This window comes from Gossypium hirsutum, chromosome A12 (assembly GCF_007990345.1).
Source record: "Gossypium hirsutum isolate 1008001.06 chromosome A12, Gossypium_hirsutum_v2.1, whole genome shotgun sequence".
Classification (NCBI taxonomy): Eukaryota; Viridiplantae; Streptophyta; class Magnoliopsida; order Malvales; family Malvaceae; genus Gossypium; species Gossypium hirsutum.
This window is the reverse complement of record NC_053435.1, coordinates 108,231,505-108,258,019: the sequence shown is the minus strand read 5'-3', so window position 1 is coordinate 108,258,019 and position 26,515 is coordinate 108,231,505. Positions and strand designations below refer to the sequence as shown.

The window sequence follows — 26,515 nt, the reverse complement described above, 5'->3', positions numbered from 1 at the left end:
TAAGGATTAAATTGAAAAGTGTTGAAATTATGAAAAATTCTGATATTTTATAGAATTCATGGGTTGTTATCAATTTTTTTGAGAATAACTGCTGGAAATAATGATTAAATTGCAAAAATTTTATTTTATTTTAACCTAAGGATGAAACCGTCATTAATTAAAAGTTTAGGGATAAAATGGTAATTTTGTTTAGAACACTAGTTGAATGTATTACAACATGAAATAAATGAAAACGATGATCAAATTTCTTTATAAAGATCCGGATGACTCGAATACGAGACTTGAACATGGAAAAGAAAAAATATCGGATTAATGAAATTATAAACATGTGCAAGCAACGAGGTAAGTTGGTATAACTTAAATTGTATTTTTAAATGCATGAAATATCGATGTAATGAATTACTTGATTTATGTTTATGAAGAAATGGCAAGAGAATGATATTTATCATGACATGTAAATAGGTGATTATTTTTGATACGTTGATACAAAGAAATTAATTAAATTGAGACGAGTAATAAATTCAAGTAAAACATATAGAGAAAAATAAGTACGTTAAGGGACAATATGTTTGATTTTAATTGATTCCAAATATGAACGTTAGATGAAATGAAATATCTGATAAATAAATCGGTAACTCCGGTAATATTTCTTAACTCTATTCCGATGACGGATTCAGGTTAGGGCGTTACAAAACCTATTATAATATTCATATCATGAGTTTTTATCAAATAAAGAAAGTCAAAATTATGTTAAAAAAAAGAGTGAGAATCAACTCAACAAAGTTAAAAGATGTATATAAGGTGCATGCATTATTACTTTTATGCATATTTTATTTTAAATTTTTTCACATGATTAATTATGAAGTTTATAAAATTAAAAGGTTTAATTAATTAGTATGAATTGTCTACTTTTCAAGAAGTTAATATGAGTTGTCAAATTAAAATAATTAATTTATCATGAATTATTAAATTCAATTAATTATTTTATAAATTTATGATGTTCAAAATTCATAGTAAAATATTTAATTAAAGAAATTAATAGTTTGTTAAATTGATATCTTTAGTTCCACTCATTGAAGATTATATTCATTTAATAAAATATGATTCAAATATTTTTCATATGAAATATAAGCCTTTTATAAAAATAATATTTCAATTAAAATCATATTTATTTAATAATGTGATTCTTGAGATTGCAAGGGTCACCTTATCTTATTCTAATGATTAAGACTGGAAGGTCCCTTCCATTCCATATTTCTTTTAGCTTATTTAGATGCGGATTCTTTTCTAGATAAAAGATATTGAGAGATTTAAGGATGAGTATATGAGGTAAGCCTATTGGTTTGGGTATAGATATCTTGATATTGTTGTTATTGACTGTTGGTTTTCTTTTACTAATTCATAGTTTCTTAAGTTTCAAAAGAAAAAAAAAAAGATTACGAGCATAAAATTTGGACAAATTTACCCTTTTTTTTAACCAAGTTTTTTTCTTAAATAAAATTCAAGTCTAATTACAAATAAAAACATTTCTTTTTCTCGTTAGAAAGTAATAAATCTCATACTTTAAAATTATAATTATTCTAAAAGTTTATTTAATTACATATTAATTATTTAATTACATATTAATTATAATTTATAAATTATAATTAGTAATGCAATCACTTTTTATGAATTATTATAACTATAATTTATAAATTTATTTCAACATCATTTTTTTATTAATATAATTATAATGAAAGCAAAAATTATCATAATTTAATGAAAATTGAAACTAAAAAAATATTAAATGAACTAAAATTGTTTTAAAAATATCCAATAAGAAGAGAAATTTAATAAAATGTACCTTTAGATAATATCCAATAAGAAGACTCATATATCTTCCATATATAAAATTTATATTCGTAGTGAAGAGTGGTCAGAATAGTCAAATGCTAAAATTTTACATTCTAATTAAATGAACTAAATAAAGTAATATAATATACATAAAATTCTACCTGAAATCTTATATTTTCCTAACATTATCCATCGACGAGTAGAACTTTTTGAAAAAAAAAATATTATTTAGATTTTTATTCATAAACTCATGACGTTCAAAATTGTATTATAAAAAAAATGAACTGTTGAAGAGAAGAGAAAAAAAAAAGCTTTCAATTGAAGTAAATGGTGTAAACAGAAAATACATATAACATTGATTTTAACAACTCAAAGACTTAAATAAAATATTTAAATAATTTAAATACAATTTTATAATTTTTTAAAGTTGAAGAACTAAAACGTATAATTTAACGAATTTAAATGTAATTTACTCAAATAGATTAACTGTTAAAATTAAAGAAAAAAAATCAAAATCATTGCCGCGACAATAATGCAAATTAAGCTTTAAACATCAACCAGTTGTCACCAACGAAAAGGGAGCAGCTGCAACTTCAATCAATTCGAAGATAAACATAAGTATTTATTTGAAGTAGCTAGAAAGTTTCAACTTTCAAGTATCAATCGCTTTTGGTAAGTTGACTAGCGCCAAAAGAACCCAAAATTCAAAAAGGACTCTTATCTACTGGTCAAGAACCTGACTATCAAACCATATTTTAACTGAGATCTACCCATTCTTCCCACATAATAATGTAGGTATAGAAATAAATTTATCCTAACCTTCAAATTTTAATTAAATTATTTTAATTTAGATAAAAAAATTAAATAATATGTTAATTTTAATACATTAACCTGATAATTTATGTGTATTTCACTGTTAACATAGATTATTTTTTAAAAATTCTTTTATGAACTTTGAAATTTGTTGAATTTTAAATATTTCTATTTATTTTTGTAAAATTTTTATTAATTAATGTTGTTAAAATTTGAATGATTTAATTAACTTTTTCATCTTAAAAAAACCAGTTTGACTAAATTTTTATTAAGTAGGCAAACATCAATTTGACAAAAAATATGAACAATAAAGACTAAATTTATCATTATGTCTATAATATATGTAATTATTATTTTTTTGTTTTTAAAAAATGTGTAATATGTAAAAAGTTTGGTCTATTTATAAAATTAAATTTGCACCAAAAAAAGTAAAACATAAATATGTACTTGGAATTGGTTTTTGAGTTCTAATTATTATGAGAAAAAGGAAATAAGATTTAATAATCGTTTAAACATCCACATATCTGATACTCACATTAAGCATGAATTATACTTTAATTTGAGATTCATCAAACTTCTAAATTAGAGAAAAACAAATTCAATATTATTTTTTCCATCCACATAACTTGAACCTGAGCTCAACACACATTAAACTTCATTTTACTTAACCAACAAGCATAGGTAGAGATTTAATGATTTTTGGTTCTACAAACTATACCCACAACCACTTCTACGCTGGAAATTAATATAGTACCGTACCTAAGTACACATTAACTAATCAATTGCTATTGGCCTAAGTTCCAAGATAATTGTTAGAAGGAAAAATCAAAAGTACTTGAAATGCAATATTTTTTTAGAAACATACGGGTCAAGATTTAATTCCCATAAAAAAGTGGCCATACAAGCAAGCATATTACAATGAAGAACGGTCCTTGAGAGTGCCCAAAGGCAGACTAAGACCGATGTCAACAACCTTGATCATAAACAAGGTGAAGGCGGTGGTATGGAAACCGAAACAGAAAAGCAAAAAGGTTTAATTCTGCTGTTAGTCTCTATACTTTTTAAAATTTAAAATTTCAATCCTCACTAAACGGTAATTACTAAATCTTAAAATGTCACTTCAACTTGTTATTTTCACATATAGCTTTCTAAAAATTCAATTAATGGATTCATTACTGCCAATTTTGTGAAGACTGAAATTTCAAATTTTGAGAAGTATTAGGACTTAAAATGATCTAATTGGAGAATATGAACTAAATCTATAATTATACCCATAGTGCAAAACTAGTAATTGTATTTAACCAAATATATTTAAATGCTATTGTTTGGGTCAAGACTAAAATTACAAAACTAAAAATGATCAAATTAAAGTAAAAGGAATAAATCCATAACTTTCAAAAAGTATAGGGACTAATAGCATAATTTTACTAAAAGAAAAACACAACAAAGCAAGCAAGCCATTGGTTAAATATATAATTGAGAATGGTAAAAGTTCCCTTCCTAATTCGAGCTATCAATGCGCCATCGCGATTTTCTACCCACCCTTTAAACCGCTCACCTCTATTTAAACACAATTGGATATTTCTTTTTACTCACCCTCTTTCCTTACTTTCCTTTTGTGCCCCAAAATTTCTAAAGTTGAAAACAAAAGCAAGCAATTATGAAATCAACACAAATGAATGGTTCATATCCAAATGAGTCAGAGGCCGGTCAGACTGTAGTTATCGGTTCAAGTGGGTTCATAGGTCGGTTCATTACCGAGGCCTGTCTAGACTCAGGCCGGCCAACGTATATCTTAGTCCGCTCTAGTTCAAACTCTCCCTCCAAAGCTTCCACCATTAAGTTTCTTCAAGACAAAGGAGCCATCGTTATATATGTAATTTACCATTTTCTTCTCGGCATCTCTTCGTATTTATATATCCTTGAATTTTCAAGAAATTTTCTTTTTGTGCATGTATATATATATTTGTATAGGCAAAATCATGTTCTATACAGCAATACCTATGCATATACATACATGTACATTTATGTATTATATACAAGTTTACGCAAGAACTGAAAATGTTATAACAGGGTTCTATCACCGACCAAGAATTCATGGAGAAAGTTCTGAGAGAATATAAGATAGAAGTTGTAATATCTGCTGTAGGAGGGGAGAGCATCTTGGACCAGCTCAGTCTAATAGAGGCTATTAAGAATGTAAACACTGTGAAGGTATATTTCTGCTCAACATATATGGTTGTGTGTTATGTCATGTGATAGCATGCAATCAGATCCACTCTTGATATTTTTGAGACATTAGGTAAAATAATAAATTGAGACTCTTTTTAAAAATTTATAAAATATAATACAATAAAATAAAAAATTGGAGACCCTTTTCTTCTTTCTTTTCCTGCCTATAATAAAGTGTACGTCAAAAAATTTAAAAAGTTGAAAATTATTTTCTACCTTGAAAGTTGAAAATTTTATTTTTGGGCCTCTTCCAGCCCTAGGCCTTGGTGGTCGCACTCCCAAACTACCTTAAGGTTGGGCCTGCATGCAATGCAAGATCAAGGACTCCAAAACTGCATAAAGTTCATGATTCATAAGGCACTATTTTAATGGATGAAATATATATTTGCAGAGGTTTGTACCGTCGGAATTTGGTCATGACATAGATAGGGCGAAACCGGTGGAGCCGGGGCTGACCATGTATGAGCAAAAGAGCAAGATTAGGAGGCAGATAGAGGAATGCGGGATCCCGTACAGTTACATATGCTGCAACTCCATTGCTGCTTGGCCCTACCATGACAACACTCATCCAGCAGATGTTCTACCACCCCTTGATAGGTTCCAAATCTATGGTGATGGCGCTGTCAAAGGTACCCCAGCTCCACATCTTTCCTTTCTTTGAAATTTATTATTTTCTCCATCATCATCGTTGTTGTTTTTGTTTGAAAATATTATATAATAAAGGCTTTACCTAATTCTACTTTAGTTTTTTCAAAGAAAATCAATGTCTCAGAATTAAATCACTCCCCAATCCTCACACGGGTGTCTTGGTTTTGAAGCTTGTCCCTGGCATATTACGTACTTAAAATAATACTTCTATCGTACCAAAGAATATACAGTTGAGAACATGGGAAAAGTTTGGAATGGTTCAACCTAGTCAAAGGTTGCGTTTAGTCAAGCAAGCAAAATTTGACTAATTTAACGTTTTGTCTTTGTTGTTGAGGCAAAAAAAAAGGGTAATAGAAATTTTCAAGGCTAGGAGATTTTCCTCTCGGCAGTTTTAATAAGACCCAAAGTGTCAAATGTCACAGAGACACGTAACTGATATGTTGGGGGGTGTTAGGTAGCGAAGGATCACGTGATCATCTCCCAACACTTTTCTATCTCCCATTGCTTCTTTTCCTCTTACATTACAACATAAAAAAAAGTTGGTAGCATTTTAAGAAATTTTCTACCCTTCTAATAATGTGTAAATCAGTCAAAGACATTGCACTACCCTTCATATAGCTTGTTCACTACCTGAATAGGGATTTAATTCAATTTTGTGGTGAACTCACAGCATACTTTGTGGCGGGTTCCGATATTGGAAAGTTCACTGTCATGTCCACTGATGATGATCGAACACTAAACAAAACCGTCCATTTTCAACCTCCAAGTAACCTATTAAACATGAACGAAATGGCTTCACTATGGGAGACAAAGATCGGCCGCGTGCTGCCTAGGGTAACTATCACAGAACAAGATCTGCTCCAGCGGGCTCAAGGTTCGTTTAATCTCACTTTTCTTCAGAGTACCAGTACAAGTAACCGTTCTGTGAAGAATTAAATCCCCATTTAAGCATTAGTTTTGTTATCTCTGCAGAGATGCGGATCCCGCAGAGTGTGGTTGCTGCAATAACTCATGACATTTTCATAAATGGCTGTCAAATAAACTTCAGCTTGGACAAAACTACTGATGTTGAAATCTGCTCTCTCTATCCGAACACTTCATTTCGGACCATTGCGGAGTGCTTCGACGATTTTGCCAAGAAGATATCAGATAATGAAAAAGCAGTGAGCAAGCCAGTGACTGCAAGCAACACTGACATTTTTGTGCCCACTGCTAAACCAGAAGCATTGGCTATCACCGCGATATGCACATGAGAAACATCTCACCCTATTTGATATTCTAAACAATAATTCAATGGCTTCTTATTGTTGAACGGTAAAGAGACTATTGGTTACTAGTGATTTGTGGACAAACTATCTATTATCTAAGGGTGAGATATATTAGTAGTTACATCATGTATCTAGGGAATTTAGAATAATTTTACTACAGTTAATAAGATTATTAGACCTATCAATTTAAATAAAAAAAATCTGCCCCAACCAGCTTGAGTCCGAAATTAACTCAATCTGACATGACTGTAAAAAGTCAATAATCCGAATCCAAGCTGATCTAAAACAATCCTAATTCAAATAACCAAAAATTTAAAAAAAAAATCGAATTAACCCATTTTAAATTAATCCGACTCAAAATCAATCCAGCCTCACTCAATTGACAGGTTTAGATGAGAATAACTGAGTCGCATTTTGGAAACTAAAACCATAGATCACCCATGCAAAATGGGTCCTAAAAGTTTAGGATCATTTCGTGCTCTCCCAAGACCAACTTCAGGACCTGCTCTGTGGTCTACGGTCAATACTAAACCTTCATTTTTTTTCTCAAATATAAGCAGCCAATACAATAATGTTCCAATATTTTAAATAAAAATTACAATCACATTAACCAAAATTTATAGATATTAAAGGAGAGCTAAAATTTTAAGATTTTCTTTTTTACAACTTATATAGTTGTTCATGTATAACTATAAACTTTTCATCTTAAAAATTATCCAAAAGTTAACTCACGGACACTTCTATAATCCAAGCCTTCAGTTTGAGGTGGATGGGTATACGTAAGACGTAGGACCATCCTAAAAGTATCAGTCTAAAACAATTTAGATCATTAATCACTAATCAATAACAAGACTATCCTAAAATTAATCCAAATCCATGGGTGATACTGATGGGAAGCCTACCATTTCTTTCCTAGTTTGGCAAAGCATCAAGCTTGACCAGGATAAAGACAAAGTAATCTATAGCATTTTAGTGATAAAAGCTTGTGGTAATCTCATGACAGCACAATCTTTTTAGTGTTTTGTTCATTTTCAACCATTTAACAAGCAAGCAAAATCTTGCTCCTATGTCAGAAGATCATTCCTATTAAGGAAACTACATCTACTAAGGTATAAATGCATGAGAGATAAAGGATTGAAGTCTATAAAAATTCAGTTGGCTTATATTGCAGAATTTGACGATTAAAAATTTCCAGCATATATTGTTCCGAATCTTCATTTTTTGTCTAGTTACTTGTGCATGACACTCATTCCTAACAAATAAGTATGGGGATATAACTTCCAATGATCCTCAAAATCTAATCATATCCGTGTCACATGTATCCAATTATCCAATATTTAGACCTGCCAGGGGCGTAGCCAGGAGGGCTGGCATGGGCCTGCCCCTTAAAATGGAAAATTTCATTTTAGACCTTTGAAATTTTTTAAAAATTTTAAATTAGTAAAGATAAAATTACACTTTGCCCCCCTAAAATTATAAAAATTCAATTTAATCCTTTATAAATTATAAAAATATAAATTATAAAAATTAAAATTTCATCCGCCCCCTAAAAAAATTTTCTAGCTTCGCCTCTGAGACCTGCACTGTGAGTTTAAGTTTTCTTTGGCAAACATGAACATTCCTTTGCACCTCTGGTTTATGTCAAAAGGTATGACATCAATGTTTTCTCTAATAACATATAAATATCCGTCTACTGCCTCCAATTGCATAATGACATCAATATTTAAACCACACTAAACTAAAAATTCTAAACAAATTAACATCTAAGACCGTCTTTCTAAGGACAAACCGTTAATTAAAAAAAGAAGAAAAACAGAAATAAAAAAACATATTCCGGAAGCGAATTCAATCAAAATCAAAATTGAAACCAAAACAGGTAAAATCGATCAAATTATTATACCTGAGAGAGAAAAAAGAAAAAGGAGAGAGAATTGAACTGACCACAAAGATTAAGAACCGGCATGATCCAGCTCAAGAAGGATCAAAATCGTGAAAGAGAACAAAGGAAAGGTTCGCTGCCAAAAGCCTGCCCCGAACAAATTGGCTCCAACTCATTTTTTTCTTCTTCAAATTCCTAAAACAAATGGCATTAAATTATATTATTATATACGTGAAAGCAAAAGAATTATTCTTCTTGGTGTTTTAAACCAAATCAGAGTCTCTTTAGCTGAAATAGAGGGAAAAAAGTGTTATGTTAGGATATTTCAAAAGAGCGCCAATAACCCCTCTCCCTTAATACATCCTATTTTACTTCGTGTTTTTTTTTTGCTAGCTGATATTTGTTGGGTCTGGCCGGAAAAAAAAGGAAATAATAATTTTTGGGCTTCTAAGCTGGTTTAGGCCCACATAGAATGGACCCAAATAGTTGGATTATAACTATTTTTACACCTAATTAACATTTTTTTAGGATAAACTACATCCAAGGTCATTAACTTATTAGTAAGTTTGTATTTTGGTCACAAAACTTAAAAAAAGTTACAAAATGGTCATTGAACTATTTAAAAGTTTTTATTTAAGTCACTAGGTAGTAAAGTTTTTTCTTTAAAAAAGTTAGTTTTAGCGAGCTCCAAGCGACGATTCAATGATCAATACAGTAGATCAGTATCCATCAATGAGTAGAATAGCATACTTTATATCCAAGTCGATTTGGTAGTTAGTGTCTAAGATCAAAGAAGAAAGCTATTTGGATTTTGGTTCATAGATTCATGGTGTTGAAAGTTGTTTCAATAAAAAAAACACTAAACTGTAGAAGAGAAGAGGAATGAGAGCTTTCGATTGGTGCAGGTAATGCGAACAGATAACAATAGTAATTTTAATAGTCTAATGAATTAAATGAAAACTTTCAAATAATTTGGAGACCATTTTGTAACTTTTTAAAACTAAGTGATCAAAACGTAACTCACTAATAGTTTGGTGACATTGGGTGTGGTTTATCCTTTTTTAGATACAATTTATTATATGATACTTGAACTTGACAAATAAATCTTTTTTTTCTTGGATACTTTCATACCTGAACTTAGCAACTAAGTCCATATTAGTCTCTAAACTTGTATTCCGTCTAGATTTGATGACGTGACATAATCTCAGGGATGAAAATGGACCTAATTGTCAAGTTTAGGTACCAAAGTAGACTCAAAAAAGATGTAGGTACTAAAATGAACCTAGTTGCTAATTTCAAGGGCAAAATATTATATTAACCCTTTATTATACTAGTCAATTGGACTGATTGAGTTGGTTTGAGGTTAGGTTGTTGAATTAATCTAGGTTTTAAAATTTAAAATCTTGATATAAAATTTGAGGTTGATTATAAGTTAATTCATTTTAGATTTGAATGATTTCAAATTTAAATTATATAAATTCTAATTGAATTGAAGAAAATTTAAATTTAAATTAATTGAGTTGAATTTTCAATTTCTCAATAAAATGTACACTTCTATTTAGACCTAAAGCATTTACTGCAAATAACATGCAGGTTTAAAGAGTGGAGTAGTGTTAAAGCAGAAAATTCACTAAATCACGAGTACGGGCTAAATAGAGATAAGAATTTTTTTTTTTCGAATTTACCCTCTCCTTGATGCCTAGATGCGTATGCTTTTAGGGTTTTTATGATTTTTTTTTCTATTTATCACATTTTGTGTACTTTGTAATAACTATTAAATTTATAAAATAATTAGTATTTTCATAAATTTTTTGTAAAATTTTTTATTTTAATAATTTACTTTTTTAACATTAATCTCATTATAAATTCTCTTCATATCTACTTTTTTTTTTAACACAATACTTAGAACTACCCATAACCCTTCTTCAACCCTTAGATAGGAGGATAATGCGCTTCAACGCATTCAAATCCACATCCTCCTATATTGATAACAATTCCGATGCTAATGAAGTTAAAACTCAATCGACATATTTTAATAATTTACTTTAATGTAAATTTTAACATCGTGTAATATTATGTTTTTTATTTTCTCTCGTCTTAATCAAATTGATAATGCCATACATTTTCAGTCTATTAAAATTAATAATTCAATTTAAATTATTTTAATACCAAATTTTTAACTTTGACACCCTAATTTATTTTAATTATATCTCAACTTTCAATACAAAATTCTCAGCTTGAACCCTGAATATGTTGTTATAGCACAAACTAATTTGAATATAGTAGAAATTAAAGCCTCATTAACTGGGGAAACTAACCTCATTCAACATAGAGTTTGGCTGGATTCATCTCTTCCATATATAATGTGGTCCTCCAAAATGTGCCAGCTTCACTAAGACAACGGTGAGCTTGACAAAGAAAGTAAGTACTGAGATAATGTAGGTGGAAACACCGACAGGTAAACACTTTGAAATCTTTTTTAGAGGGTTGGACTTGAATAATAAACTTTTGAGAGACTAAAAAACATAATTTATAATGTATTAATTTATTATTTCATTATTTTTGAGTAGATTTTTTTTTCATTTTCAGAGGATTAATGTATAATTTTATCATAAAATACTTTTTAGTTTAATCATATTATTCGAAACTTAAATAACAATTTTTCTATTTAAAAAGGGTCAAAGTTCCTCCCTAACTCTTAGATTCGCCCTCGTTTGAAAGGAAAATGTTGTCATGAGAGTCCATAGAACATTGAAAATTTACCAATGGCTACGGTTTGGAGGAAAGTTTTTGTAGGTGACATATATATTATATGCTTAAAACTAGGTTGAAATTGTTTCAACTTTTTCAACTTTATGTGATTTTTGTAAGTTTTATTTTTAGAAATTTAGTCAAAATTTTTTTTAGATTTTAAAATTTAGACTTAATTATTAACACTGTTAAATTTTTCATGTTAAATTTATTATAATAATAATTTTCATAAAAAAATACAGGTAATGATGTAATATAATCTCAAAGTATCACATATTCGCATGTATAAAATTAAAAAAAATTATTAAATTTAATTTCTAATGCGGATAAAATTCAGATCTCTATGTTCAAAGATGCTCTCGTCAAAGGATCATTGCACTTTCATGACAGGCCTCGCAGTAGATTGTTTGCCCTTTAGGGAGGAATAATTGACCGCCCTTCATTTGAAAAGGGTACTTCGAGCTTATCGTTAGCCATTTTATAATGAAGTGGTATTGTTGATAGTTTTCTTAAGGGTTAAGGATTATGTTCGGTGTAAGCAGAACCATTTCATCAAATATGTAAAAGGCATTACCAATGGTGAGAAAGTACTTGAATTCCTATATTTTTATTTTTAAAAATTTAATTTAATTTAATTTTTTATTTTTTAAAATATAAATTCAATCGTTAATACTATTAAAATTATTTTATTAAATTTAATTTTATTACAATATTATTTTTTTAATTATATCACTATCAAGTGAATTTTTTTATTTCAATATGAAACATCAACAAATTTAACATAAAAAATTAATAGTGTTAATAATTAGACTTAAAATTTAAAATCTTAAAAGTAAAGGAACTAAATTCCTAAAAATAAAATACATGAACTAAATTTCAAATTTATGAAGAGTACATAAATCTATGGCATATTTTAACTTTAGAAATATTGCGCTTCGAGGCTTAAATCAATAAAAAATTTAAGATGCAGAATAATATTATTAAAGAATATGTCAAGTATATTTATTGATATTAGGGGTAGTAAAATCCAAAATGTTTGATAGATATCAAACTAATATGTTCTATTTGGAACGGATTTTTTATTTGAAAAGAGGACGGTAGTAAGCGAACGGGATGAGGAGGATTTTTTTTTAGAATAATAGGTATGGAGTGGTTATGATAATTGATTAGTCTACCCATCCTACTATTTGAAACTATCATTTTACCTTTATATATAATTATTAAAAGGGAAAAAATATATTATAGAAAAAGTCTATATGTATATAATATCCTCAAAACCCTCTTAGTCGTAAATAATGAGATAAAATTTTAGCAAAGTAAGGTATAAGATTAAAGAAAATAAAAGTTACAATATATCAAAAGAGAGTTAAATCAAAAAACATGACATGATGTATTAAGGAAGGGACTAAATTGTAAATATGTAAAAAGTTCTATGGCACAAGCATAAATTTAACATCCCTACAATTGATATATAATAAATTGAATAATGTATAATTGATTTTTTGGTAAAATGAGAATGATATAAAGCAGATAAAAGAGAATATTGAGGAGTATTAAAATGATAATAATAATAATGATTAAGAAGTAGGTTTTAGTATATTGATTTAAAGTAAAGGCTAAATTAGTAAATATGTGGAAAATTTTTGGCTCAGGTGTAAATATTCAAAATTTAGGGGATTGAAGTGTAAAAATGAGAAATTTGAAGGACCAAAAGTGAAAATAATCCAATTTACTAATATATGGAATTGGCATGCAGGGACCAAATTGAATAGGTGAAGAATTGTGAGGGACTAAATCGTAATTTTATCAAATTAAGTGATGATTCAATGATGGAAATTTAAAAGATCATAAAGGGCAAAATGGTCAATTTGCAAGTAGGGAGAGTTCTAGAATGTAATGATGGTGTTGAAAATATTTTGGTGATTTTTTAATTAATTAATTAGTTAAATGGTAGTATAAAAAGAGAGAAAGGATGAAGGAAATGGATCATCCTTCCAACGTGAATGAAAGGGTGAGAAAAGAAGTTTTTTTTTCCTTTACAATTTAGTTTTTTGCCATGAAAACTTACCTTTTTATCCAAAATTTTTGAAAATTTCCTTAGATATTAAAGAGAGAAGATGAAGTAGAGATTCTAGAGAATATGTTCATCAATTTAGAAGCAAGAAAATAGTAGATAAAAGTGGAGAAAATGAGAAGAAAAAGGAAGGAAAGTGGTGAAGATGAGAAATGCATGGAAATGAAGAAGAAATGAATAAATTCTTGACAAAGGAGGTAAGTTTCATACTAAACCTACTTGTATTTCAATAGATTGAGTTAAAGGTGTTTTGAGTGAGATGTATGAAACATGTATTTAATCTAAATAATAGAAATAGAAATGATTTGATGAAGAATAGAGACTTAAAACACTAAATTGGTAAGAGAGAATGTGATTTGTATGGTGAAAAGTACTAAGATTAAGAAATGAATGTGTAATCTACATGTAAATATAAGTGTCTAAATTTTATAGTAATCAAAAGTATGACTATTATGTGTGAATGAATGAAAGATAGTGCAAAGAACCATGGAAAATGAAATATTTTTTTTCATTAAAACAATTTGGACAGCAACAGTAACTTAAATTTGAAAATTTACCAAAAATTATAAAAAATTTAGTTAGAGATTGAATTAAATATTTAATTAAAGCTTATTGAGTCTAGTTTCATATGGAAGAAACGATGAAAGAAACGAAATTTTATAGTTTTAGATATATTAATTTTCGTGAAACAAGGTCGGAGTGGATTCGGGTTCCCCTATTCTGAATTTGGAAAATCATAAAAAAATGTAAAAAAATTATTAGGGTTTTAAATTTATATGTTCAAATTATTAATTAGCCTATTTTTAAGATAAACAAACAGAAACATCATCCAAACCCCGTACTAAGAGATAATTAATTTTTAGTAAAGAAAGGTCGAAGCTGTCAAACAGCAAAATAGGGACAAATTTGAAGAATTTACTATACTTATTGGCTAAGTCATAAATTCTGAAATTTTTATGGTAAAAATATATTTGAGCCTAGTTTCAAAAACATCAACCAGATCTTAATTTCGAATTCTGTAGCTCAAGATATAAATAATTTAGTTACTATGACTCAAGTGGACAGCTTTGATATGAACACATAAGTAAATAGTGGAATTATAGATAATGTTACATATAAGCATGTTATATACTAAAAGTTAAACATTCTAACAAATATATACATAAAGGATGTGGAATGGAGAGGAGGAGGAGGAAAAAAATATGAATATATATATAGTAGATGAATTTGAAATGTTTCGAAATGATTGTAAGTGATGTAATGATTAATACATGTGAGTATGTTTAAACGAATTGATAAAATAATAAGTGAATAATTGTTAATTGATGTGATATTGAATTCTTTGTTAAAATTTTATGAAGAATTAAATTGATTGGCATAATTTAAAAATAAATATGAAATATACGTAAAGTGGGTAAACTACTTTTGAAAGTGTCAAGTCCTCCAATGGTCTTATTTGTAAAACTTTAATATTTGTGTTAATTTTATATATTTTGTTATCTTTTATTGAATATAATATTTTTATGAGGACTTGATATTAGAAATAGATGTAAGCAGATGATATGTAAAATGAAGTGGCGGTTATGACATCTAAATATATATTCAAGTAATGATATATAAAAATAAATAAATAAAAATAAAACGTGGAACTTGTAAGAAAATGAAGGCGACGTCATGATGACAAGTTCGCCATGTCATGACGTGGAAACCCCAACATCGTGACGACAATTCAAAAATTTTTGTAAACTTTACAGTTTGGCCTTTGATCAATTGTGGATGTTTTAATGAGCTCATTTAACTCATTATTAGTTCTATCGTAACTTCAGTTATTACTAAAACAAGTTAATAATCTACATTAATTCAATAATATGATAAATTGATCTAAAATTTTTAGTAGTTGTTTCAGTAACGAATGTAACATCCTGATGTCTTGACTCGACAATCGAGTTGGGTATAGGAGTGTTACAATATGTTTTAAATAATATTGAAAATATTATAAATAACTGGCAAAAGTTAAATTGAAAAGTGGTGAGGATGGATGCATCTAACATCCTCCACATCTGAGAAGGTGATAATGATTTTCAAAATTGTACATCCATGGTGGAGTGGTGAGATGTCTAACTGTTGGGCTCATCCACCTCGCCTTATTCCATATCCATCTCTAATCTAGACTCAAATGTTTGATTGAATTGATGTCATGAGTTAATCATGTAACACTCCAAACCCGTATCCGTTGCCAGAATAAGGTTAAGAGGTATTACTTGACTGAACAAAACTTCTATAAGGTCAAAGATACTTACCAGACATAAATAATCAACAATGCAAACATGTCTCATTGATTTTCCATAAGAGCTCTTATAAATTTCCAAAATGACTCACTATCAAAACATAACCGAATATCTAATAACAAATTAACTACTGTCAAGTTATAACTAAAACATTTCACCACATTAGTTCAATTATAAGGCTTCTCTAAACAAAATGAGCAAGCCATCTTCGCATGGCTATAATGTATACAAAGTCGAAATATCATTCTACCTATAGTCTATCCTATACATGCCTTAAACCATGATGATATACAATCTTCTTAACTCACATAATGACTCGATAGTGTGATTGTAATGACTTGAAATTCACGGGCACTGGAAAAGTGAGTTATAGGGCCTCCGTCTTAGTGAAATAAGTTCGAAAATAATTATTAAAAATATTTATGAGCCTAGTGGTGTGTCTAATTAGGATCTAATTAAGTGAATTTAGTTTAATTTAGAGTAAGTAATAAAAAGGGATTAAATTGAGTAAAGGGTAAAAGTTTAATTATAAAGCAATAAAAAATAAAAAGGATTAAAATGGCAATTAAGCCATTGACTACAAATGAGGTGGCATATTGGTGAAATAAAATCAAAGATTTTTTTTTAGGTTTTATATATTATAATGATTATTATTATGGTTTTATATTAAATTGTTATGATTATTTAATTGATAATATATTATAAATAAATTAAATAGAAGACAATTGTATGGTAATAAAGTATACATGTGTAAGAATTGTATGGGTACATTTGTAATTTAAATATTTAATTACTTATAATTTAAGTATAAAAATATTTTATAATTATTAATTGTATTAATTAAATCAAGAGATTTTTATTTAATAAGCAAATTAAATAATGACATTTGTAATAATATAAATAGGTACACTTGTTATATAATTATTAATTTACTTAATATTAAAGTAAAAGATATTTTAATATATGATATTAATATTATATTATGTTAATAAAATAATAAAGTAAATAAAAGAATAAAAGAATGAAATAAAAAGAAACAAACAGAATAAGAAACAGAGAGCATTCGAAAAAAGGGGAAGAAAAAAGGGAAATAAAAGAAAAAGGGAAAATTGGATTTTGAAGCTTCAACTTGTTTGGTAAGCTTAATTAAGTCCTTTTTTCTTAATTTTGATGTTTTAGAAGCTTTGAAACAAGATTTTGATGAAATTAAGTTGATAGTTCAAGAGTTCATATGTTTCCAAGTAGGGTTCATGTTGGAAAAATTATGGAATTAAGGATTTAATTGAATGAATTCTAAGTTAGAATTGATTAAGGTATTAAATTGTAAACTAGGCTATAAGTTTTATGTTGTAGGGACTAAATTGAAGAAATTTCGAAATTAGGGAAATATGCTGGAAATTTTATAGTTAAATATAAGTTTAGACAAAATTTGAATAGAAAAAGAGAGAGAATTGGATTAAGAAAATAATTAAGTTTAGTTAGGATTAAATTGGGAATAAGGTAGGAATTGTTTAGAAATTTAATTATTTATTATAAATAATGCTGTAAATAATAATGTAAATTACTATTATTTTCATAGCCAACAAAGAACCGGAAGCATCAGCATCGAAAGGAAAGGAGAAAGTCATCGAGGACTAAAACGGGAGAATTACGGTGTGTATTACTATAATTCAAATTTTAATTATTATTGATTGCTGAAATTTTAATTGTTATGTATGGTAAATAAGACTTGAGGTAAGTATGTGAAATCGATATGAATATTGAGTGAATTATGGAATATGTGATTATTTGAAAAGTGTATTGATTGAAAATAAATAAATTGTGACAAATGTATGGTGTTGATGGTATACACTTGTGTGAAAATTAATTTGTATATGAATTAAGATAATAGATATTTGAATTGAATGAGTATTGAAAATTTTTGTGTAAATGAAATTGAAATTAGAAAAAGTAAAATAATACCCTATTAACTTGTCGGACTAGATTCGATACAAATGGCATGCCATTGGATTTGTGATGTGATGAAGAGATTGTAGTTCGGCCGAGAAGATGTTTCTGTTATTATATACTTCGGTTTATCCGAATAGGCATTTAATGCCTTATTGGTGTGTTTGGGAGGATATATTATACCGGTGTGTTATGGAGGATTTACAATATTCCGGGTGTGTTTGGGTTGGACATTCTGGTGTGTTTGGATGGAATCCGCATATCTGTCATAGTCCGAGCTTTGTTAGTAGGGTAAATAATTGAAATGAAATTTTGAAAATGAGATTATTTGTTTTAGTACTATTGAAAAGTACGAGAAAGAATGTATGAACTAAATTATGAATTGAGTTAGTATGAGAAAAATGAATTATGAATTTAAGATTTATGAAGTAAAATAATTATATATAAAAGTAGTTTAAATAATTATAGAATTTATGGTTGATGTTTGTAATTTATTAATGTTAAATAGTCTTGAGTTATAGTAATACCACTGAGTATATCCATACTCAGCGTACAGTTGTTTCCGTGCGCAGGTTAGTAGAAGTCAATGTCCCAGCTCAGCATCCAGAACAATCCCGACTCCAACACAAACTTGGTGATGTATATTTTTCTTTTGGGTAAAGGTGGCATGTACATAGGTGTTGTTTAGTCACCTGAATATGTATATTGTTTTGAGTAGTGAAGGATGAATTATAAAATTTAGATGGTTAAATGAAATGGTAAGGAAAGTACATGATATTTTGATACATGAACATTAAGTTGTTAAATGAATGAAGTTTTTAATCAATTTTGAATGATGCTATGATAGTTATTAAATTAAAATTTTGTTAATAATATAAATATTAGTATATGAATGTGAAATATTGGTGTTGGTTGTTTTGGTTTGAATTTACAGGAGGTTTAGGTAAAAATAAGCAGAAATGCTGCCGAAATTTTTATAAAAAAAATTGGAATACTCGAACAAGTCCCGTTCTACTTTTAATACGTGTTTGAACTTCGAGAGTTCAAGATAGGGACTTAATTATTATATTATACTATGAAAGTTATATTAATTGTAAATTATTCGTAAGTTGTCTGATATGTCCGGTAATGCCTCATAACCTCGTTCCGGCGACGGTTTGGGGTTAGGGGGTGTTACATGATATCTCTGGCCCTTCCAACTCGAGCTAAAGTATAAACCTATAAGAAATGGAAAAGAGAACACGGAGTAAGCTTCAATGCTTAGTTAGTTTTAAGCAATGCAAACAATTAATTTACTTATAGATCGATTATTTCAAATTTTCAAGAAATCATTCCTAGATAATTGCCACTTTGGCCAAGTATCCATGAACGTAATGCATATTTAGCAAATTCACCTCACTTGAATCTGAACTCAATTAAAACCAAATATTTAAATCACAAATAAGATCGTAAGAACTCGAAAAGCATCTCATTAACAAGTTTTAACCATGTTTGCAACAAAATCACAAATTCACTACAAGCTGTCTTCCTGAGCAACAGTCACTAAATTATTTATAACTGGAGATAAGAAACTCCAAATCAAGTGTTGTAAATTTTCCCTGAAAATAGACTCATATATCTTCCATATATAAAATTTTCAGAATTTTTGGTTTGACCAATCAATACCAGATTTGTATTGAAATTTCCCCTGTTTCACTGTTTGACTATTCTGACCACTCTTCACTACGAATCAATTTTCTCATTATACAGAATACGAAATATGTTATCATTTATTTCATTTGAAACTAGACTCATTAAGGAATCTAAGAATATAAATTTTATCTTATAACCATTTTTGTACCATTTATAATAATTTTCTGAAAACAGAACAGGGGACCTCGAAGTCATTTTGACTCCATTCCACGCCACTTCAATTATCTCATTATTGGCAATTCTTTTGCTTACACAGTTTCTTTTATAAGAAACTAGACTCATTAAGATTTCATAACATAATTTATTCAGCCTCTAACTCAACTCCCACAATTTATGGTGATTTTCTGAAATCACGTTACTGCTGCTGTCTCATGCAGATTTATTACCCATTCTTTGCATTCATATTATTTAACATGTATATCACCAAATCAATCTCATATAACCTTTCACCATAACCGAATACACACATACACATATGAGATTTTCACATATACTTCTCATTTTGCATTCATGATTCAATTCCGATCAATCTAACATATAAAAGTATATAATACATACCTGACCAACTTAATGTATTGAACATATTCAATGGTAGTTTACTACGAACATTCGAAATCAAAATCTTACTCCAATCATCGGCATTAAGTCTGCTAGGTTTAAAACCCAAATCCAATCACCACCACAAAGCATGCGGGACTTTAAGCCCGGATGTAATACTAGCACAAAGCCTTCAGGACTTAGCCCGGATATAACACCAGCACGAATGCCTTCGGGACTTAGCCCAGGTATAACACCAGCACGAATGCCTTCGGGACTTAGCCCGGATATAACACCAGCACGAATACCTTCGGGACTTAGCCTGGATATAATACCAGCACGAATACCTTCGGGACTTAGCCCGGATATAACACTAGCACGAATGCCTTCGGGAATTAGCCCGGATATATATCTCACACAAGGCCTGCGGGTCTTAGCCCGGTTAAAATCCTCAATTATCGTTCACACACATATATATATCATAATACATTAGCATTTCATTTACCTTACTAGAACTCAAGCACAACATGCTTATCAATAATTTCACTTTCGGCTCAATAGTCACATGCAAAGAACCCGATTTCGTTTCACTATCCAACATGATTTCTATAACCATTCGGATACAAGTCATATGTACAAATTACTTATCTCACTACTTAATTCAAGTAGATACATTAGGTCACAATTTATATATTATGCTTATATATCATGATTTTATCAAATCATAAGCTAAGTTCCATTACTCAAAGACTTACCTCGGAAAATTTTGAATAGTTGTGAATAGGCTATTCGACTGCTTTCTCCTTTCCCTTATCGGATCTAGCTTCTCTTTGCTCTTGAGCTTAATTTAAACCAATAAATTTATTTAATCATTTCGAACATCAAAGGCAATTTAAAGCACTTAACCCTTATACTCAATAATGAAACCAAACCGTATACCTAATTATTTTAACACATCACCTCCAATGCATATATTGACTAACATATACCCAATCCACATGCCAAGTTACAATGAATAAAAATATTACATATATATATACTACTAGTAATCTAATTATCTACTCGATCATATAGGGTAACTTCAATGCATCATAGTTATACAATTTGCCATACACATACCGCATATTTGACAAACCGAAACTACTCTTACATATTATCCATTATAATCATTTCAATATATATATAACATAGCTGAATATTCCTTAATATAAATGCATATAGTGATACTTTAGTAAAATATAATAACCATCTCCATAAGTATATTTTTACTCATGCAAAGACCGTACCTAAATCAACCATAGGTAGCACCCAAATCACCAACATTTTAACGCACCAACTACTTAAACTTAACCTTTCATACACTTATATCTAATGTCATAAGAAATGTCGAATGCCTAATTTAACCAAACTTAAAGATTTAGCCTTCATCACTTTAATTAACCACTACCTATTTTTCAAGACTTCAAATACAAAGAAATGAACACTTATACTCTTATGCCGAATTAGCTAACACTTATAATCCATAGCCGAATGTCATTAAACCTAAGCCACCATAATAATTTTACCTATCATGTAACACCCCTTACCCGTATCCAACACCGGAATAGGGTACGAGGCATTACCAAAACACATACACTTGTAAACGTATTTAACCGAGTTATAAAATTTCATCAAAATTAAAACTTTCAAAATAATTAACATGTTTCTATAACTTTTCACAATATATCCTCAAAATATTATAATCATAATAATTAGGGCCTGCGAGACCCGATACATACTCATGCAATTTAATGCTTCATTTCCATTTCATTCAATTCGCAATTTCTCATGCTCATAATTTAAATCATATCACTAGCAATTTCCATTTAATTCACGTACAATTCAATGACATCAAATTCAAAACTAATACGTATTTACCATTTAACTCAATGTTTATTGATTATACCATTCAATAACACATTTATGAAATTCTCAATTTAGCAATGAAAATATCACCTTAGTTTGAATAACAACATCGTCCTGATATAAATACACTACCACTTATCCATTTACTTTAATTCTTTTGGGCCCATTTGTCACTTACCATCCTTAATCAAATTAGGGAACGGTCACGGAAAATTGAGTACTTCACTTTCACTTTGCCATAGTATAACTATGGTCTTACGTATGATCACTTATCACTTGTCCCTGATCAGATAAGTGTAGCCACCTATCACTTTGTTTCTTGATCAGATAAGTGTAGCCACTTATCACTTTGTTTCTTGATCAGATAAGTGTAGCCACTTATCACTTTGTCTTGATCAGATAAGTGTAGCTAAAGCTATCACTTATCACTTTGTCTCTTGATCAGATAAGTATAGCCGAAGCTATCACTTATCACTTTTCACTTGTCACTTGATCAGATAAGTGTAGCCGAAGCTATCACTTATCACTTTGTCACTTGATCAGATAAGTATAGCCGAAGCTATTACTTATCACTTTCCACTTGTCACTTGATCAGATAAGTGTAGCTAAAGCTACCACTTATCACTTTGTCATTTGATCAGAAGTACTCAAATCCGGCGTTCCGCTCAATTTGATCATTTATTCATATATCAGGCTTACCAACATGTGTTAATTCATAAACCATTCATGGTATTATTTCATGCCAAATCATATACTGAATATACCATACACACATACTATGAAACTTTATTTTCACACATGAGCTTAAACCATGACCAATAATGCACAAAAATAAGCATCATTCATATTTCATCGTTTATGAGTTATAATCAAACATATGACCATTTATACACGAATCATTCATATATTTCCCAATTTTCCTCCTCCTCCTCTCCATTCCACATCCTTAATGTGTATAACACACTTAAACAACATTAACCATAATTTCAATATTCACTAACATGTATATTCAAAGCTGTTTATCCGAGTCAGAGTCACTAAATTATTTTTATCCGGAGCTACAGAGCTCCAAATTAAGATCCGTTAATTTTGCCTGAAACTAGACTCACATATCTTCATACCATAAAATTTTCATAATTTTTGGTTCAGCCAAATAGTACAGTTTATTCTTTAAATTTTCCCCTGTTTCGCTGTCTGACAGTTCCGACCACTCTTCACTAAAAATTAATTATCTCATTGTACAGAATTCGGATGATGTTTTAGCTTGTTTCTTCTAAAAATAGACTCATTAAGGATTCTAACCATATAAACTATAACTCATAATCATTTTTGTACAATTTTTAATGATTTTCCAAAGTCAGAACAGGGGAACCCGAATTCATTCTGACCTTGTCTCACAAAATCTATTATATCTCATGATTTACAATTCCATTGCTCACATCATTTCTTTTATAAGAAACTAGACTCAATAAGCTTTAGTTTCATATTTTATTCATCCTATAATTCAATCTCTACAATTTTTGGTGATTTTTCAAAGTTACACTACTGCTGCTGTCCAAAACTGCTTTAGTGCAAAATGTTGATTTCCATTTTGCCCCAAATTTCACAGTTTATACAATTCGGTCCTTTCTCAATTAACCCCTCAATTAATCTAATTTTCTCAATTAGTACTTTACTAGACATTATAAGTTGTTACACAACTATTGAAATTCAGAATTTCCACATATAACTCTATCTTCAAACTCTTTTACTATTAGGTCCCAAACATTCACTTTCTATTCAATTCTTTCAATAAAATCAGCATATGAACAATTTAAAGCTCTAATTTCATGCTAAATCATCATATACTTCCAGAACATATTCATATCAACTTTCAACTTCTTTCATAAAATCAAAAACTAATGGATTTAACAAGTGGGCCTAGTTGTAAAAGTCATAAAAATACAAAAATTTCAAGAAATAGTCAAGAATTGAACTTACTTGTAATAAAAATATGAAGAACCAGCTTGAAGAAGCCCTTCCATGGTGTTTTAGCTGATGAGAATTCAGAAAAATGAAGAGAAATCTAGATAATTCCACTTGGGTCCTAACTTTATTAAGCAAATTTTGCAATTTTCCAATTTTGCCCTTAATTCTCCTTACTTTCTTGCTGATTTCATGCCTCTGCCGTCCAGCCCAAATAGACCTTGGGTCTATTTGCCTTTTAAGCCCTCTTCCTTTTATCATTTAAGCTATTTAATCATTTCCCAAAATTTTGCATTTGTTACAATTTAGTCCTTTTTGTTCAATTAATTATCGGAACTTTAAAATTTCTTAACGAAACTTTAATACTAACTTTTTAACACTCCATAAATATTTATAAAAATATTTATGGCTCAGTTTAAAATCCCCGAGGTCTTGATACCTCATTTCGATTCTAATTATTTTAATATTTATTTCTAGTGCACTATTCACTATTTCAAAAATTTTCCTAACTTCATATTTAACTTATACTTACTAAATTAATAATATTTTCTACCCATTTGTCGAATTTAGTGATCTCGAATCACCGTTCCGACACCTCTGAAAATTCAAGCCATTACATTTTTTTTTCGTCGGATTTGTGGTCCCGAAACCACTGTTCCGACTAAGCCTAAAATCGGGCTATTACATATCACCTCATACTTTATTATCAAAATGAATTAATTATACTTATAAAGATAATATCAAGCCGAAACCTATGCATAACATTACTTATATTATTCAAAATTATACCTTAAAAATCATATACATAGCCGAACCTTTTGATAATTAAACCTCTAATTATTTATTTCAATCACCCAAACGGCATTTGCTCCCATTTAACATTTATATACCAAACGATTGTTCAAGACAAACAAAATCTTATCTCCTCCCTTGACAACCACAACCGAAAGCTCAAACCAACATCCAAATTTCAAAGTTTTCAAATGGGCTAAATATGAAACTAGTTAATTAACTTAAACTAAGCTTAAAATTTCAAAAACTAACATAATTTACTAACCTTCTTCAAGCTTCAAGTGACCGAATGTTTTTGCCCCATTTCCTTCTTTCAATTCGGCCAAGAAGACAAAGATAAAGCTTTGTTTTCTTTACCCAAATTTTTACTTATTTCTTTATTCATTAATATTATAAAAATTATAAAGCCATTTAGTTGCATTAAAACTAATAAATAATACATATATATTGTCATAAACATCAACATGGCCGGCCACTATAAACAAAAAGGGACATTTGACATGCAAGTCCAAACTCTTTAAAACATGCATTAATAAACCACTTATAAATTTATCTATCACATTTCAAAATTTTCTCACATAAGTCCTATTTAATAATTTCACATACAATTAACAAAATTACAGTATGAAACTTTCACACATGCACATTCACATATAATAAGCATCGAATATGACGGTTAATTATTTTTACGACTCGGTTTTGTGGTCCCGAAACCACTTTCTGACTAGGGTCAAATTAGGGCTATTACAAATCAAATAATTATTTGATTGAAAAATATTAAAAAAAACACATTCTTTTTATAACATAATAAATATTATAATAATAATATTTTTTATATTATTACATTTTTATATCAAATCTATAATAAAAAATCTGCACGTAAACAAACTCAAACCTAAAACATTATATACCATCAACTAAAACATCATTTATATATATATAACTAGAGGCAAATTTAAGGGGTTGGCAATAGTCCATTAAATTTTAGATTAGTAAAAATAAAATTATACTTTAACTCTTTAAAATAAAAAAATTTTGATTTGATCTTTTAAAATTACATTTTTACTATCATATAAAATTATAATTTAATTTCAGTCTCTAAAAATTTTTCTGGCTTCATCCTGTATTTTACTGGTATTCCTTAATTTTAAATATTCTAAACTTACCCTGAGAAAAAAAAAGAACAGAAAAAAAAGGGTATTATGAACTTGTATCTTTTATACTTCCTCTTGTTAACGGTGTATGGTCAAACTTTGGAGCTATCATTTATCTATAAGAGTCACTCTTATGAAAAAGGCGTGCCTAATGGTCTTAGGTGATAAAGGTCTATTCAGCCTTGGTCCAGTTGAAAGTATATAAATTTAGGCTTTTTTTTTTATAACCAACCTATTATTTTTAACAATATTATTTTCAATACTTAAATTTAATTTCTCTTCTAAATAATGTAACGAACCGTTCATTAATAATTTTAAATAATGACAACACTAAAAATAGGAACAAATTTTAATTCTTCTTCGCCTCCACAAATTACTTCTTGATATTTTAAATTTTATAAGATTATAGCTAATAAAATAATAAAATTTATTGTTTGACCCCTCAAATATTTACAATTTTTGAATAATTTTTTCTACTTGCATATTTATTTTATCATGTCTCTTGCCATAACAAGTTAGGACAAAGCAGAAGTGAAGATGAAGCCCAATAACCTAGGCGGGAAAAACAGAAGTTACTAAACAGTTTGTGTGGGGAGGGGGGGGTTTAAGTAATTTTCACTAACTAGGTTGATATTTTGAAGAAGAAATCAAAAAGAGGAGAAAGTGAAAGAAACATAAAAATGAGTTCACTGTCAAAATCACGTACCTGTTACCACGTGAAGGTGGCACAACACTAA

At 29.0% G+C, this 26,515-nt stretch overlaps 1 protein-coding gene across 1 annotated transcript; it reads left to right on the top strand.

The window, feature by feature from the left end:
• Window positions 1-4,149: 4,149 nt before the first annotated feature.
• On the top strand, window positions 4,150-6,915 carry LOC107931042 (leucoanthocyanidin reductase). Its single transcript, XM_016862817.2, has 5 exons — window positions 4,150-4,522; window positions 4,720-4,860; window positions 5,270-5,507; window positions 6,197-6,400; window positions 6,499-6,915. The coding sequence occupies exons 1-5, from the start codon at window positions 4,307-4,309 to the stop codon at window positions 6,777-6,779; spliced, it is 1,080 nt and encodes a 359-aa protein (XP_016718306.1). The 5' UTR covers window positions 4,150-4,306; the 3' UTR covers window positions 6,780-6,915.
• The last annotated feature ends 19,600 nt before the right edge of the window (window positions 6,916-26,515 follow it).